Source organism: Pteronotus mesoamericanus, unplaced genomic scaffold, assembly GCF_021234165.1.
Source record: "Pteronotus mesoamericanus isolate MK-2021 breed Mesoamerican mustached bat unplaced genomic scaffold, CSHL_Meso_final scaffold_174, whole genome shotgun sequence".
Lineage (NCBI taxonomy): Eukaryota > Metazoa > Chordata > Mammalia > Chiroptera > Mormoopidae > Pteronotus > Pteronotus mesoamericanus.
Genome location: NW_026555309.1, coordinates 26,467,226 through 26,484,790, shown reverse-complemented (window position 1 = coordinate 26,484,790; position 17,565 = coordinate 26,467,226). Strand labels below are relative to the sequence as shown.

Sequence of the window (17,565 nt, the reverse complement as noted above, 5' to 3'; positions counted from 1 at the left end):
ATAATGGATTTAATTTGTGTTTAAATGGTAGAAAAGTAAAGGGGAGGAGAAAACATTTTCTTCCTGTATTCTCCTATGTAGTGCTCTCTCTCTGGATTTACTATTTCATGCCATGGTTTTATCCTTTTGCATTTCCTTTCTTTGGCACTAGGATGGCTTGGGGAACACTGAAAGTGGGCATACCGGGCACACCATGCGTGTGCCCTACCCAGCCAGTGGATACGCTGAGAGTGACAACAAAAGAGAGAGAAACTGGCCTGGGAGGAGCAAGACATTCAGTGTTTTGCAGACTTCCACACCAATGTATTGTCCAATAGTCCTTTATGTAATACCTGCTAAGGATCAGGAACTGTGCCAAGGCTACAAAAATGAATAAAACACAGGGATCGGGAAAATCTATCTTTTTACTGTCCTAACCCTGGCACCAACATAAATGGAGAGCAACTCTTTAGATGTGATCCCCGCACGCCTCTCTTTACCTCTTGTTTTGTTTCCCTGTCTCTTTTACTCATACTCACTCCACACACACTCCTTCATTGTAATTTGAGTTTGTTGCTCCATTGATTATCACATTGGCCTCTCGTGTTTCATAAGCCCAAGGATTCAAAGCAGTACCATTAATTAGTGTGGTGGTGTGAATAAACATGAGCCTTGGCATCGGTGGACCTGAGTTAAAAGCATGACATGAGATTAGCAAGGTGGACAGGTCCAGTTGGGAGAGGCTTTGTGTGCTGTGCTAAGACCTTGATCGATGAGATCGAGGCTCCACGCAGGAACTACAGAGTAGTAATGTAAAGAGTGAGGCTGCCTGGGTAGGTGACAATGGGGGTGGGGACCTTAGAACTGGATGGTATTCAGAGGACCTTCTAGTACTGTTCAGAATTTTAAAAACTCAACTTTTTAATGAAATCTGTAGGCAAAGTAGCAGACATAAATAGCGAGATACGGCTCATGGGCTGCCATTGTGCAATTCATAAAGATCGTGCCAAGCCAATGAAGGGTTTTCAGCAGAGAAGAGTCACGACCAGATTTTTAATTTTGAAAATTCTTTCTGATTATGTGTTGGACAGTGGATGGGAAGGGCAGGAACTGATGCTGGGGAGCCGCCTGGTTTGAAGGCCATTGCAGCAGTCTCGTGAAGACTGATGAACTGATGAATATGAGGATGAGGGGCTGGAGCATACAGGTCTTGGCTACCAATTGTAAGTGGAAGGGAAAAGGATTGTGTCTAAGCTCCCACTGGATGAGCAGTAATGAAGTATCAGGGCTGGGGAGAAGGACATTGAGTCGGGTTGAGGAGCTCAGATTAGGTTTTGTTGCCTTTGAGGTAGAGGTAAAGGTAAAGGTCTGGCATGAAGAGAAGTCAGAGACATTGGTAGCTAAGTTAAAGGAGTCCGTGCAATGCATAAAGATCATGCCAAGGCTGGAACTCTGAGACAAAGCAAGAGGAGGCAGGATAAGGAAGCCAAGTCACCTGAGAACGAGCACTCGGAGAAGAAGGAGAGAAGCCAGGAGCGACAGTGTCTCCAATCTCCAGGGAAGACTTACAAGAAGAAAGTTGCCAGTAGGTTCAGAGGTCACTGCAGGATTAGCTGTGCACTGAGAAGTACTCAGAGAGAAGACCACTAGGTTATCAGGGATCTTAGCCAGAAATAGTCCCCGAGAATTATGGGGATGGAATCCAAATTGCATCCTGTGGAGACCTGAATGGGAGGTGACAAATAGAGTGTAGATAGCTCTTAAAAAAAAAAAAGCCTAAGTGAGAGGGGAAAGAGAAAATAGAATATAAAATAAAAATAAGTGTTGAGCCCAGCCGGTGTGGCTCAGTTGGTTGTAGCATCACCCCATGAACCAAAAGGTTGCAAGTTTGATTCCAGATCAGGGCACATACCTATGTTGCAGATTCAGTCCCCATTGGGGCACATACAGAAGGCAACCCATCAGTGTTTCTCTCTCTATGTCTCTGTCTGTCTGTCTCTCTGTCCATTTCTCTCTCCATCTCTCTGTCTCTGTTTCTCCATCTCCGTCTCTCTTTCCCCCTTCCCCTTCTTCCTTCCTCTCTCTCTCTGTCTCTCCCTCTTTCTCTCTCTCTCTCTGGAATCAATGAATAATTTTAAAGTGCTGCATGTATAGTAAAGATATGGTGTTTTTCAAATGAAAGGTATTTTGATAGGGTTTTTAGGCTGGGGGAAAGTACGCAAGAAGAAAGAAACAGAGAGAAAGATACTGAAAACAGTAGAGAGGAGATAACTTTGTAACAAGACTAGAGTAGACCGAAAAAGACATAGAAGGAAGAAAAGAAAGGCTGGATGTGAATACAGTCAACCCTTGAACAACAGCACAGGAGTTAGGGGCACCAACCCCCATGCAGTTGAAATTCCGTGTATAACTTATGACTTCCCCAAAACTTAACTGTAGCAATCCCTCTGTATCTGCAGGACATTGGTCCCAAGACCCCACCTCAGATACCAGAATCCACGGAAGATCAAGTCCTTTAAATAAAATAGTCTAGAACAATGCATACACTCAGCTCCTCACACGTGTGGATTCCCAAGCATGGGTCCAAAACACTGTTTTTGATCCGAGTTCGGTTGAATCTGCGGATGGAAGAAAAGCCGGGATAATGGAGGGCTGTCTGTATATTTATTGGGGGGAAAAAGTGTAAAAGTGGAGCCAAACAGTCCAAACCCATATTATTCAAAGGTCACCTATATAGGTAAGTGTATTTATAGATTAGGGTAGGCAGCTGAAGGATACATTTCAAAGTCTGGGTTAGTGTCCCTTCTTTATGCTTCCTCCATCATACCACATGACCTGGTTTTAAAATTTCATATTTAATTACCCATTTCCCCAGTAGACAGACTGACTGACTGACTGATTATAAGCTCCATGAAAGCAGGAACAATATAGTTACCTGCATCATACCCAAATCGTAACAGTTATGGGAATTTGGGAGAAGGCATAGTTATGAGACTGGGACAAGTGATGTATTTTCATTCATTTAATAAAATCAGTTGAGAGCAGAAATCCTATAGTTGGGGAAATAAAACAGCTTAGAACCATACCCAGTACTCAATTTAATAGGCTTATTAAATAAAGGAAATATTCCTGTCCTGAGAAGTTCCTGTCAAGCAAAAAATAATAGTCTCCATCATAGAACCATGCCCCTCCGTGTGGTGGGTGGCTAAAAGAGAAAGGTCTTGCTAACAAAATCAGAAAATGCACCACTAAAGAGTTGGCACTTGAAAACAGTGAGAAAAAGCAGCAGCCCAGTTAAAAGTCAAGAAATTTAGCACAGAGCCACATACCCACTCTCCCAGGACTCTAACCTGACACTAGCCACTCCCCATCTTCCACCCACATGCCTTGCACTCGGAGGAAGCGCCAGTCTCCTCCCACTGGGGTGGGGGCGGAGGCTCGGGCACTTCAGGTTTGCCAGACTCCTGGGCGAGCCTGCGTTGTCAAGTGGCTCTGCTGGCTTGTGGGCCCAGTCACTGCCCCAAACCTCTCCTGCTGCTCACAATCTAGCCCCTCCTCTGCCAGAGCAGAGAGAGACCCCTGGCCCAGCTGCTTCTCACACAACTGCACAGCCTGCGTCAAGTCCCGGCGCTCCACTGTCACACCCGGGGTTCCGCTACCTGGCTCTGAGCGGCCAGTCATTGCAGGTTGACCGCGTCCCGGTGACACCAGAACGCATCAGGTGAGCCCCTCCAGCGCTCATGCCCATCCTGTAGAAACATGTGCTTCCACTCTTTCCCTCTGCTGAGTTTTCCTGGGCTTCCCCATTCCTGGCAGCCTCAGTTCTTGTTCTCTCCGCTTTGGTGAGCGTGGCCGTGCAGGTAGGCTTCCTCTTAGGTGCTGCACTATTCCTCAGAATTCTGGAGGCCCGGCGGATCCTAGCCTACCCTTCTATTTATTCGGAGGTGTGTTCTTTAATGCTTGTTATCATATATTTTTTATTTAAATGTAATAGAAATGGGCAAACGCATACTTTAGCGTGGAGGTCATCACATTTGTAGGATTTAGTCTGTTTTGCTTTTTGCCAAAGTGAGGTTGTGCTATGTTAAAGCGATCCTTGCTGTTCATCTGTTAAGTAAATACTTACTGAGCACCTGTTGTGGGCAAGGGACCAATTGTAGGGGTGACTAGAGAGATGAATAGTACTGATAAGACTCCTGTCCAGGAATGTGTGTTGTGGGCAGTCCTTGTACCTGTCATTGCGTACAGTGCATGGCGGTCCCCCATCCATTGCTGTGACAATGCTTGTCCCACTCTTCAGAAGGCCACCACTTACTCAGCCATTCGTCTGTGGATGGACAGTTAGCCTATGATGCTAACTTTCAAAATGCAGAAGTTTATTTCATGAATGTCACTGGAACTAGGCTGCTGCTGAGTGTATTCCCTCTTTCCCTCTTTCTCCCTCTCTTTTCTTTGTTCTTTTCTGAAAAAAAAGAAGGAAATGCCATGATACATATATATTATGTAAAAGGCAAATAGAAAAAACACAAACGTAGCAATTCCACAGACTGTAATGAGCATTGTTTTTTCCTTAGCGTTCTTCTGTTTTTAGCCATCTTGACCATTACTATCTTCAGATACTTAAAGTGAGAAAAAATAGAAGGGAATATTTACATTGCTATAAGGAAGCTAACTGTAACTCAGGTGTCCTTAGAGTGGTTTGGAGTTTTCTTGTTGTAACGTTTTTAGGAGAATGAGAGAGAGCTTTTTGGTGTCTGTCTTTGTCTCTCTTTTCTTTCCTTCCTGTCTCTCCAGTTCTCCCTGCCTCTCCCTCTCCTGCAGTTCCTCCTGCCAAACAAAACAAGCAAAAGACAAATAAAAAACTGAGTCTTTGAAAAGGCATGGATTGGAAACTGCAAATACTGCTAAGGAGAAAGAAAGTCAAAAGTATTGGTAACATGTTTATATGGGAAAGGTCACATTCTATGAAAGAAAGAGCAAGAGAAATGAAAGCTTGCCCCCCACTCATGCAGGGCTCACCTGTGGCAAAAACAGAGCCATCCTCTTTCCCAAATGCAGCATCAGCACCTCCCTCCCCCAAACGAGGTAGTTCCTTACTCATGCTGTATTACATAGTTGGACCAAGATAGTTTTTCCTGTACACATTCTTTCTCCTTTGGCTGATAATGCAAATCAAGCAACCTGACTAGTGCTTGGTAGAAAACCAAGGAGAGATTCTTGTTTCAGCGAGAACACTGAGTTCCAGCAAGAAATGGAGAGCTGCCTCACTTCATTTGATTTTACTTCCTCTTTTACTGCCGGTGGGGGGCTGGGGATTGGGGGTGCTGCACCCGAATGACTTTTATGGGAGCACTAAGTTTCAAAATAGCTCAGAAATCTCAGGAATGTTTGTATGTGAAATGATTATTTTGTCTCTAAGAAACCAAGGAGACATTCATTAATTACTTCACCCTGCACTGTATTTGTATAGATGTCAGCCGCATGGCTTAGTAGAGGTGCTTTGTTTGAATTGCCATCAGCACACAGATGCACATTTCTCTCTGCACACACATGGGCTCCAGTATACGCATCTTTCGAAAAGAAGAAGCTCCCTTTGGCCCCTCACCAGCCTGTACCTGACCATCTTATTTCTCTGCTCCCTTTCACAGCAAAACTTCTCCAAAATCCCGTCTCCAACCCTCCCTTGTTAAGCAGATGAGTGACGGCATTGGCAGATCTGAGGTTCTCTTGTCTGCCTTCATTTTCCTCGACTTCTCAGCAGCGCTCAACATAACTGAACAAACTCCTGTCTTGGGAAAGGTTTTTCTACTTGGCCCCTCTGGTCCCACCCCTCTTAGAGATCCTCCTGCCTCTCAGGGCACTGCCGAGCCAGCTTTGTAGGCTTCACCCACCTCCTTGTCCCCACAGTGTCATAACGCCCCCCGGTCACCGTCCTCAGCCCTCTTCCCCGCCAGCCCTCCCCAAGGGCTCACCGTTGTGTAATTCCCTCGCCTGGAGGATGGCAAAGCTCCCCAGCGGCTCCTTGGAGCATCAGACTCACAGATCCAGCTGCTTATTTGGTATCTCCCAATTGGTGGATAACTCGTGCCTCAGATTTCACATCAAAAACAAGTTGACTTTACCCCCTGCACACACATTTTCCTCCAACTCAGAAACGACCACCATATTCCTTGTTGTTTAAGCAAAGAATTTAGAAGACGTTCTTCATCCCTTCCTATTTTTCACTGCCGTCAATTAATGATTTCGATTGTTTTTTTCACAGTCGGTCCCAAATCCATCCACTTCTCTCAGTTTTCAGTACTGCTCCCCCAGTCGCACCACCATCATCTCACATTTCTGCTATGGCAGCGGCCTCCTCATGGCTTTATTTGCTTCTGCTCTTAGCCAGTTTGATTCATATCCTGGCTCTACCACCTGCTGCCTGAGACCTCAGCAGGTGGCTGCAACGCTAGTGCTAGCATTACAGTCCTCTGCACAGCAGGATGGTATTTGTGCCAGTCTCAAGAGGATGTTAGGCTAAATTGATTAAGGTTTGTATTAAGTGTTTAGAACATGCCTGGTACTTAGTAGGCACTCAGTAAATATTAGCTAGATATATCATCGCTAATATAGCCTCTTCTCCACAGACCAAACTGTTGCCATCTCCTGCTTAGTGCACTCTATGACTTCCACTACACTTAAAATACACTCTGGATCCCTGGCCCACAATCCTGTACGTACTCAGGCTTCTGCCTCCGTTCAGCCTCACCATCAACCCTTTTCTCCCCATCAGCCTTCCTGGACTCCTTTCAGTTTTTTTCAGTGCACCAAATTCCTTGTTGTTCCCACTCTCTGGAGTTCTTTCCCCTGTCTTTTCCATGACTGGTTTCTTATCATACTTTGCTCTCAGCTCAAATGACCTCTTCAGAGCCTTCCTTGACAATCTGTGTAATGAAGTACCTTACCTTCCCATCTCCCACCTAGTTAGTATTTATAATATCACCCAGTTTGATTCATTAACAGTACATCACAATCAAAATATCATCTCTATATTTCTTTATGTGTTCATTAACTGTCTCTCTCCACCACTGGAATGTGAACTCTTTGAGGACAAGGATCTTAGAGTCTTGATCATTACTATGTTTCTAATATGAAGAACATTACTTGGCACACATAGGAAAGCAGTAATTATTTGTGGAAAGGATAGATGGATGGCTAGATGGACGGACGGATAGATGGATAGATAGGTGAATGAGTCTTACACTTCAACATTGGCAATTAGGTAGTGTTATATTGTATTACATTGTATAATATTGAAACAAAATTAGTGTAGAGCCTTGTAGACTTGCGAATTCTCCAAAAAGATGCTAAAATTAAATAAAGGAATAGAAGTTCAAATTTTCTATTGGAAACCTAGAATGCAAAATTATTTAAATGGCAATCATTATATGCTTATTGTGTTAAAGCAGGAATATTGGAAAACTGGAAACATCTAGAAAGAGTTTCTTGCCTCAGATGTTTGTGGTCTGCTTATTATGGGATGGCTCCTTTTTAACAGCTTCCTTTGTCTGTTTTTAATTTGAGTATTCCCAGAATTGCTGCTGTTTCCTCTTGGAACAAACATGTAGAAAAATTTAGAAAACAGCTAGCTTGTGGTAGTTAGAAAAACAAGGACTTTATAAAGGTTTGACCAACCTGAGTTTGAATCTTGAGTCAATTATTCAGTAGATATGTGACTGAAATTCTTAATCTCTCTGGGTCTCAGTTTTCCCACCTATAAAATATTATTAAATTAAATGATAAGAAGAAGTGTTCTTGTCACATGGTAACTACTTAGTAAGTGTTGCTTTTCTTAACTTACCTATATTCAATGCATTTGAATACTCTTCTTAACCCCATTTCAGTGCATTTGAATGGTTTATGGTGTTCCGCAGGGTTCAGATTAACAATGAGTTTAAGATGTAGCATTTTATTTGTCTTTGTAAGACTATCTTAAAAACTGTCAGTTCCCAGAGCAGTAAGAATAATAACACCCATAGCAGTATCTGGCACATAGTAGATACTCAATAAGTAGTTGAGTGGATGAATAAGTAGTCTGTAAACACTTCTGTCATTCATGAGAGCCTACTAAATTTCCATAGTTTTAAGTAATGTTTCCCTAAAATAACAATGATTTTTCCTCCAAATATGCAACTTAACATTGAATAGCATCAAACCATAACTGAATGTTTCAAGACATTATGGCATAAAACCACATTTTCCTCCGCCTGCTGTTTTTTTTAAATTATGTCTTCTGGAATTGTTTAGTTCAGCAATGAGCTCTGAGACTTAAATTGAAAAGTTTAGACCCAAAAGCATTAGAGATGTTTCTTTGATTTTGAAGAAATATTTTATTTGTAATCTTTAGAACCTAGTGTTTTGTACGTAACTGGTACAAGGAAGGGAAATAGGGACTTAGTCATCATAATTGCCACCAAATGTGTTTCGTAGCCCTGGTGGTCAGGCACTTCAGCTAAACGTTAGAAAATTATGTAACACCCACTTCGGACAATCCTAGTATTTTAAAATGTAGATTTAAAAATATATATAGATATTTATGTTCATTTTGCAAAAAATATTCACTGCCTTCTTTATCAGTAAAACACTGCACAGTAATATGGGGAGAAAAATTTCTTTAAAAATGTAAAAAAAAAATAATGTTACCATCTAAACTGATATTACATTTTAAAATGAATCCAAAAGAACTTAAATGAAAACATATAAAAGTATAGAATAAAGAATAACTAAATATTTAAATGATTTTGGAGTAAAGAAAAACAGTCTAAACATTAAAACATTAGAAGGAAACACAAAAAAGTATGGACAGATTTGACAACTAGAAATAAAAAAATGAAAATAAAACCATAAAGTGAAAAGCAAACAACAAACTGGATGAGATATTACAAAGGGTTAATGCCTTTCATACATAAGGATGTCTTACAGGTCAATAAGAAATCCTTAATCACTGTAATAGAAAAATTGTCAAAGGACATGAACAATTCGTAGAAGAAGTAGAAGGGCCTATGAACATATGAAAGACAGTAAGCCTCCCTGACAACTAAATTCATGCAAACCAAAACATCAGAAATACATTTTCCATTATTGGCAAAAATGCAAGCAAAAATAGTATTCAATACTGGCAATAATTTGATAAATGAGATACTCTCATAATAAGTAAGTTTTGTCAAACTACTTGGAAGATCTAGTAACTCCACTAATTTTAGAGATAAATTATTTAAGATAATCCAAAATTTGACCAAATATTTATCTGTAAAGATGTTATTAAAGCAATTTAATAACAATTGAGAAAGTTAGAAACAACCTAAATATCTCAGAAGGAATTGATTTTTTAAAATGCTATGTTCATATCTATTTTAAAGTTACTCATTTAGTGATTTTGAGAAAATAATAAAATATTTTCAAACTTTGTAAAATGTACTTAAAAGCAGAGAGAATACTGCAGTGAACCCCAATATGCTCCTTACTTACTTTATCCAGACTAAGCAATAACAAGATACTACCACATTTGCTACATCTAATCCCTTTTTCTTTCCTTTTCTTATTTTGCTGAAGCATTCTAAAGCAAATCTCCAGACATCATGTCATCCTGTGTCTACCTACGTACCTCAGTATGCAGTCATTTCTTTTAAAAAATGGACATTTTCTTACATAATCATAGTGCCATTTTCACTACTAACGCAATTACCATAATTGCTTGGTATGACAGAGAACATTGAAATAGCCCCAATTGCCTCAGAGTGCCTGTTTGCTTCCTCATGGTATCATTTAACCCAGAGGCCAACCAACTTCTGTACATGACCAGATAGTGAATATTTTCGCCTTTGCAGGCCAGATGATCTGTCACAGTTGTTGTCCAGCTCTGCCATTGTGAACTTGAAGGCCACAGTAAACGTCCTGTAAGGATGGGGCATGGCTGTGTCCAGTAATATCTTGTTGATACACGCAGGCTGCAAACTAGGGTTGGCCTGCGGGCTGCGCTTTGCCAAGCCTTAATTTAACTCATGCCTCTGTTCTTCATATTATTTTATAAAGTAGACAGTAGCTTTAAAAGTTGAATAGATTCAGGGGTAATTTTTTGTGGCAAGAATACTTTATGGAGAGTGCTGTGTGCTTCATCTCTCATCCAGTCAGAAGGTACATTTCTGTTGTCCGACTACTGGTGATGCTCGGAATACTTCATGGGCACTGATCCTTCTACTGTATCACTTATGCTTGTTGCCTAGATAATTTAATTAGAAATAACTACAAAATAATAACTTTTTTATTTGTATGATTCCATCCTTCATTAAGGAAGGAAGGAGTTTTTCTTTTAACACAAAGAAGTACATGCTCTTTCAGGAAGAATTTTATATCAATATACTGAAATATAGTTTGTATAAGAACAATTTTTATAACTAGAGTATATGCTAATTTTTCTTTCCTTTTAATTGTCAGATATCAACGGAAAGAATTGGTCCTGGGTCACTCCCAGTGATTTCCAGTAGGTTGGAATTCTTGCGGGTGAAAGGGGTATCCATGTTTAGTTTGGCTTTTTTGTATGACTGTGAACTCATAGATTTTTAAGAATATCCAATAGTTATCAGTCAGTTGCATTTATTATTATTTTTCATGCTTAAATTCTTCCCTCTTTGGCCAACTGGGACCCTTTTGAGCTGGCTCTTGTTAGTCTTTAATAGCTTCTTTCCTAGCCCAACAAGTTCCAGGGAAAAATTTTCAGTAACAGAGTAATGAAACTGTCTATAATTATGTTGAAATTTTAACAAAACAAAAACTAAGCAACCAGATCAACCACACATATTTAAGAAAAGATCAATAGAACTATGCCAAATTGTTAAATATTTCTTCTTGGTAGTATAATTAGAGGAAAATACATGTCTTTATTTTTTTCCTTAGCTTTTTGTACTTTTCTGCATTCCAGATTTTCCATAATGAATTATTACTTTTATAATAAAAATATTAAGTTAAAAGTTTAACAACCCCAGCAGATTCTCTTTATTAGTAAGTTCCTTTAGTGAATTTAAAATAAGATTCAAATTATTTTAAAAGATAGTTATACACGCTTTTTTTAGAGTTGTTAAGTGGATAATTATTAATTATCTCCCATATTTTCAAAGAGCTATAATGTATGCAAAGAGGAAAAATAAATAAACCATTTTATAACAAATCCAAGGCTACAAAATTGTAATTGATTTCTCCCATTTTTCTTTATGAACTTTAAATTTTTTCTCCTTAACAACAATTTGGAAACCAGTTAGTAAGTATAGTTCTTACAGCACTTTAGTTAGGCCTCAATTTCTGGGGATTCCCAGGTCTGGGAACATTCTTTCTACTTTTTTCAATCCTGTGTTTTGACAGGTTCAAAGCAAATGAACAAGGACAACAACAGAAGAACCTATTCCTTAATGTAAATCAAGGGGGACATGAAAATGAGTCTCCTTCTTTGTAGATGGTGATCATTTAGATGTGGCCTTTACTGAGGGTCACTGTTACCTGAGTTTCGCCATGGCCATCCTGTGCCCCTGTAAGTGGGATTTGAAATTGTTGACCCCATGAAGAAATCCTCCTATATTTTAAAATGGATCACACACTGAGTAAAACATGGAACAGGGTTCTGGGGGTGTGTGTGTGTGTGTGTGTGTGTGTGTGTGTGTGTGTGTGTGTGATGGAGCTATATTTACCATGAAGAATAGAGAAAGAAGTGTAAAAACTCAACAGTGTAAGAGCTGGCGTGTGAGCCTGTGTGTGCACAGGTGCGTTTCTTTGTGTTTTAAGAGAAAAACTCCTTTCTCTCCAATGCAAACAGCCTTCTACAGCCTCTTCCTAAAGTCCTTGGACCAAAGCTTCCCTTATGCTGAAACCAAGATGAATGTTCTTACTTTTCTCTGGTATTCTTCTGCAAATTTGAAACACCCACACTTGTGGAGCAAATCATTCAGAATTTTTGCCATTTCCTGCCCAGAAAGAGTTTCCTCATGGTATCATGCTAGAAGTTTCTGTCATTGATAATTTTTTATACTAAGTATAATTTATTATATTAATAAAAACTATAATGATAAATATTGTATTTATAAATCTATGGATTCCACAGGAGAGATTCAGGAATCAAGGTAGCAGAAGGAAACAGAAGGCATACTCAAAGGGTTAACCAGAGCAGGCTTAGTAAGTAAATCTCACTAACAAGTGCTTGGTCCACATGTAGGTTGGTGCCTAGTAAGACTGGACATGAACAGCCAAAGAACATAAATTGTCTTTACTTTTCTTAGAATCTTGGAGTAAATGTGAACAAAGAATATCTCACATAGAATTTTGGAAAGGGGAATTATCTTTCTTTGGACCGATGATCTGTTTCCAACTGGGACCATGAAGTAAAAAGGAGGAGGAGGAAGAAGAGAGAAGGGGGAGAGCAGAGAAGGGGCATTAAACGTGACTTGCTGAAAAAAAATCGCCATGTCGTCAAGTGTTGCACAGAAGAAAATACCTTGGGTGCCATGGGGGACGAGATGGCTCTTCAGCAAGTGAAGTTCCGTTGCCTTTGCTCTGGTCTTACTCTGTATAGCTTGAAGGTACTCTCTGGAGTAGGAAAATGAACAGCCCCACCCTTTCCAAAACGAGACTCCTTTGTTAGTGTTAGTCCCATTAGACAAAACAGGCACATGTCCCAGCTTCCCTGATAACTCACAGATTTTCATGGACATGGATTTGCCTTAATAGGCTTGCCAGTTGCATTTTGGCTTATATTTAAGTTCCATCAGTATGGGGACTGGGTAGAATGCCTGTCAGCTGGCGCAGTGCCAAGGCTGGATCCATATGTGTTTAACCAACGAAAGGTCATGTCTTATGTTCCTGTTGTTTTCCTTCAATATGTAGCAAAATATTAGACAGGTAAGAAATGCTGGGTGAACATTAGTTTATGTAGTGGTTCAAATGCTGTGTGAGGTAACAAAAGTTAAAATTTTATTTAGGAATTCATCTCCTCAATATCGGTCCCTGGAGATACTGGCTCTACATATTAGTGACAGGTGAGGCACACACTCCAGGTAAAAAATTGCCCCTGCCTTCCCTAAACTGCTACCACTGTAAATAATTTCAGTCCTCCATTTTTAATAAGACCCCTGTACTTAATCTTCAAAATTACTAGTACCGAAAAGGTGTATGCACATCTTCTTTATTATTTAACTTTAGCAAAATGATAATAGAACCAAACAAATCACATTTGCTTCCTCTTTATTTAAAGTATAATTTCAACAGTGTTTCTCAGTACTGGAAAATGTTAACGTAGTCCCTTTGAGTCAGAGAGTTTTCAAGAAAAACAGTTACTTTTAGGGTGGAGAGTCTGAAGCATGGACTTTTATTTATTTGGACCATCTCGCTTTCAAACAAAGGATTTTATGGAACTGACTCATAAGGGAATGGTTTTGAAAACAAGAGGTAATTTTGAATGATTGGACTTCATTCAGGGGTGTTTATCTGCTTTGGGGCCGGAATGAAGAGAGAGAGACGCCTGAGGTGGTGTGCAGACCTGCTGAACCTTGTCAAAGCGGGCGGATGTGTCCGAGTAATTAGCAACTTTGCGCCTTTAGAGAGGAGCTCTGATTTTTGGGGGGTGAAGCATGAGACATGCAAATATAAGAGAAAGACAGGGATGATAAGTGATGGAACCACTGAGCAGTAGAAGCTAAGAGGGATTCCCATCCCCCTATAGCTCAGGGCCAGCTTCTTCAGGAGTTCAGGGAGACACAGCACCTTTCATTAACAGAGCAGCAAAGACAGTGCATGAGCAATGCGCTAAGTACCATTCACTTCTGGAAACGGACTCTCGCGGTCCTGTGTACACTAATGTGTCCAAAGGCAAAAGAGGGTATTAGGAGAAATAAGTCATTTTACCAGTGTCAAGTTCACTTGTTTCAGGAACTGGGATATTTCATAATAAAAATTGCAATAAAGACCCAAAATGAAGCAATGGCAGTTCTTTTTTAGATGGATTCTAAATTCAGACAATCATTATATTTTATTTAGGCCTAGTTCTATTCTTGTCTTTATTCAATCTATCAAGTTTTAAGGTAGTCTTTTATAGATGGCAAATTATTTTTAGTTCCTTTAATATTCATGAAAATTGAATAGTTCTCTAAAAGTTATTCATACTAAATGTCTATTCATAGTTTTCTGTCTACCTAGTTTCTAGGGTAACTCTGCATTAAAATATTTTTGTATAACAAAGATATATTTAGTAATGAAAGTTACCACTAATTGATTAGTTTGAGTGGACATACTTTTAAGTAATATTGATCTGCATTAAATTCCCATATAGTTTTTCTCATCAAAGTATAAATGAAGTAACCAACCATCATCATAAATATTTAATATGGAAAGCACTTATAGGAACCAGTGATACAACATTCCTATTTGCTTAGTAAGCGTCTACACAGGTCACTTGATTATATATATAGATATAGATATAGATGTAGATATACAGATAGATAGATAGATATACATGTTTTTATCCTGACCAAAGGACATTTTTTCATTGCTTTTAGAGACAGGAAGGGAGGAGAAAGGGAAAAAGAGAGGGAGAAAGAGAGAGACAGGGAGAAACTTCAATGAGAGAGAGAAATATTGGTTGGTGCCTTCTCACACACACCCTGATTGGGATCGAACCCGCAACCTGGGTATGTGCCCTGACTGAGAACTGAACTCATGACCTTTCAGTCTGCAGAGGATGCTCCAACCAACTGACCCACTCTGGTGAAGGCATATGCATATTAATTTATAATAATGATTGTGGTAATTATCTGAAACTTGAAAGTTAATAACGAGACTATTTCTAATTTGAGTATCATTTTCATTTCATTTGTTTATTCCAGACAGCAAGATATCTGATGGGTGTATTTTGGGTTGGGTGTGTATAATAAAACAGGTTCATTTCTCAATGCTTCCTTGAACTCCTCTGACCAGTTGTCTTATCTGTCACCCTGTTAATGAAATGATGGGACAAGTAAGTTATCAGAAACTGGATGTGGTCAATAATACTGAAGTACCTTTTTTTGCTAACACAGACACCTCTGAAGGGTTCCTATTAATGATTTGAGTTGCTGTGGTGAACTGTTTATTACTAACCTCATCAATAATCCATGGACAGTTATGACCCAAAAGGAAACTACCTAATGTGTCAAAACAGACAAACCTTTAGCTTTTGACAACATGAATGTTATAGAAATATTTGTGATCCAAGAAGCTTATAAGGTTTTGCCTTAAAATATGGGTGGGTTTTTTTTTTGTTTTTGATAGTTGCTGTTTTCTCTGTTAAAATGATTGGCCAAAATATGGAAAATAAAAGGAAAGTTATTCACAGGCGTTAACCTGGGGGTTGATAAATGGAGTGCATGTGTGTGAACGCATGTGTGTGACTCACTGCACGCTTCTCCCAGCCCTCAGTGATTTCCTCCTCCTCACTAAAAGTGTCTTGGTTCTTATCTTACAGATGACACAGGCTGTCCTAGCAGCCAGTCAGTGTCTCCTGTGAAGACACCCTCGGACACGGGGAACAGTCCTGTTGGCTTTCCCCCTGGAAGTGATGAAGACTTTACCAGAAAGAAATGCACAGTTAGAATGGTTGGTGAGGGAAGTATCCAGTCAGTGCGATACAAGAAGGAGCCCAAGTCAGGCCTTGTAAAGCCAGGTAAAGGCATTTATATTCATGTTATCAGCAGGGTGTGATGGGGGTGATTTCACATTTGAAGTTGAGACGCCTGTATATCAAGACAGGGAACACTAATGCTGTACCCACTACCCAGAAACATCTGTTTTTTTAAAAAGGAGGTGGGGACAAAGTGGAATATTTTCTGTACTGGTTGTTAAAAATTAATTATAGTGACATGCATGCATTACAAAGACAGAGCCAAGTAGAAGAAATGTAAACTGGATGATCTAAAAGACATTTAAACTCTCTGGTTAATTCCAGCCTAAATTATATTAAGAAGTTACTCGGTATCATCTAAAGTGCCCACAAATTATGAAAAGAGCAGGTTATCTTGATGCAGATCTTTAGGGTTGGGCATGCTTGCTAACCTAGTTATTTTGTTTGTTTTTAAAGATTGAAATTTGAAGATGATGTTATATGTGTATGTAGATGTTCAAGAATTACAAAATATTAAAAGCTCTGAGATGAAATGGAGATCATTATTGTATTGGATGGGATGCCGTGAACATTAGAAAAGGCCAGTTCTCAGAATTTGCAATATATACATAAATATTTTGTATCTCAGAAATATATACAATAAATGAGCAAATATAGTCTTAGTAAAACTGAAGCTGTAACTTCAAAGTAAAAGGACGTGAGCATTGGCATTGTGAGAGACCTCTGCATTGCGTTATTTTCTTTAACATCCACAGTTATACTCTACATATTTATGAGCCTGAAAAGACAGATTAGTAGCTTGCATGCATCCTCATTTGTCTTCTAATTTTTGTTTGGTGGTGACATTATTGTGCAAGGAGCCGCAGACAGCTTTATTTCAATGGAGCCATGGCTTGGTTGGGTGTCCTTTTCCACTGGAAGGTCCTGTGTCCTCTTCCATCTCTGTCTGCTTTTGTTCTTCCTGAATAATTGATGTGCACAGCATGTCTTAATGGATTATTCTTCATCCTGCATTTTAGGCAACCAAGGACAGTGTCTTGTAGTCTCAGAGCAAAGTTTATACTGTGTGAAAAAGAAATCCCCTCTTTCCTAGACTCCTGATAAATGTTAGTCATGATGAATTTGTTAATAGTCCATTGCTTTGGGATCATATAAAAAAGAAAGGGGATGATACACAGTGGGGAAGACAGCTCATGAAAGAGAAAGATGGATATTGTAAAAGGGTGTCGGGTACCGTCAATACTTAGGATAGAGGCAATGAGGTAAAGAATGCTGTGTCATTGTAGACAAGAAATAAAAGGATCACCTTGTGTACTGAGTGGGGGGAAAATAATCTTTCTTCTACTTCTAAGTGTTTCTGGTTAGTCTAATTAATTAAATTGACATGAGACAGATTAAGAGGAGAGAATTACCAGACTTACCACGTATGTACCTGTGGGGGTTCCCTAAGAATATGAGACCTCTGAACAAATCAAGCAGTTGATGCTTACATGCCGTTCTGGACAGGAGATGGAGGCAGGGGTCTGGGGTTGCAGAGGGAAGGTAGGCAATCTTTGCAGGTGGATAAGAAAGAGCAAATATTTGGTAAACAAATTCTTGCAAAGCCACCCAGAAACAATGGGACACAGAGCGGAGTCTAACGAAGAGACTTTGCAGGTTTCTCCCTGTCTGCCACACTTAGAGTATATTATGCTAAGGTGATGACTCCCTTTTTTTAAGCAGATTTTTCTATCTGAATTCCTTTAAGTAAGTGTGGGGGAGGAAAAAGGCTCTTCTTGCATCTTTTGGTTCTGAAAAATAATCAGTTTTTCCAAAAGGCATATTTTGGTTGGCAAAACTCCTTCCCCTCAGTACCCAAATGTAAGAACTGCCTCCCTTCCTCAGCTCAATTATCCCTTTTAAATAATGAGATA

At 39.6% G+C, this 17,565-nt stretch overlaps 1 protein-coding gene across 6 annotated transcripts in view; it reads left to right on the top strand.

Moving 5' to 3' along the window:
- SYBU (syntabulin) overlaps positions 1-17,565 on the top strand; it is a 71,150-nt gene that overhangs the window by 10,949 nt on the left and 42,636 nt on the right. For all 6 annotated transcript variants that reach the window (XM_054590406.1, XM_054590405.1, XM_054590410.1 and 3 more), the window contains one exon: positions 15,497-15,694. In XM_054590406.1, coding sequence (XP_054446381.1) covers positions 15,497-15,694 — 198 coding nt within the window. The remainder of the gene's footprint in view (positions 1-15,496; positions 15,695-17,565) is intronic.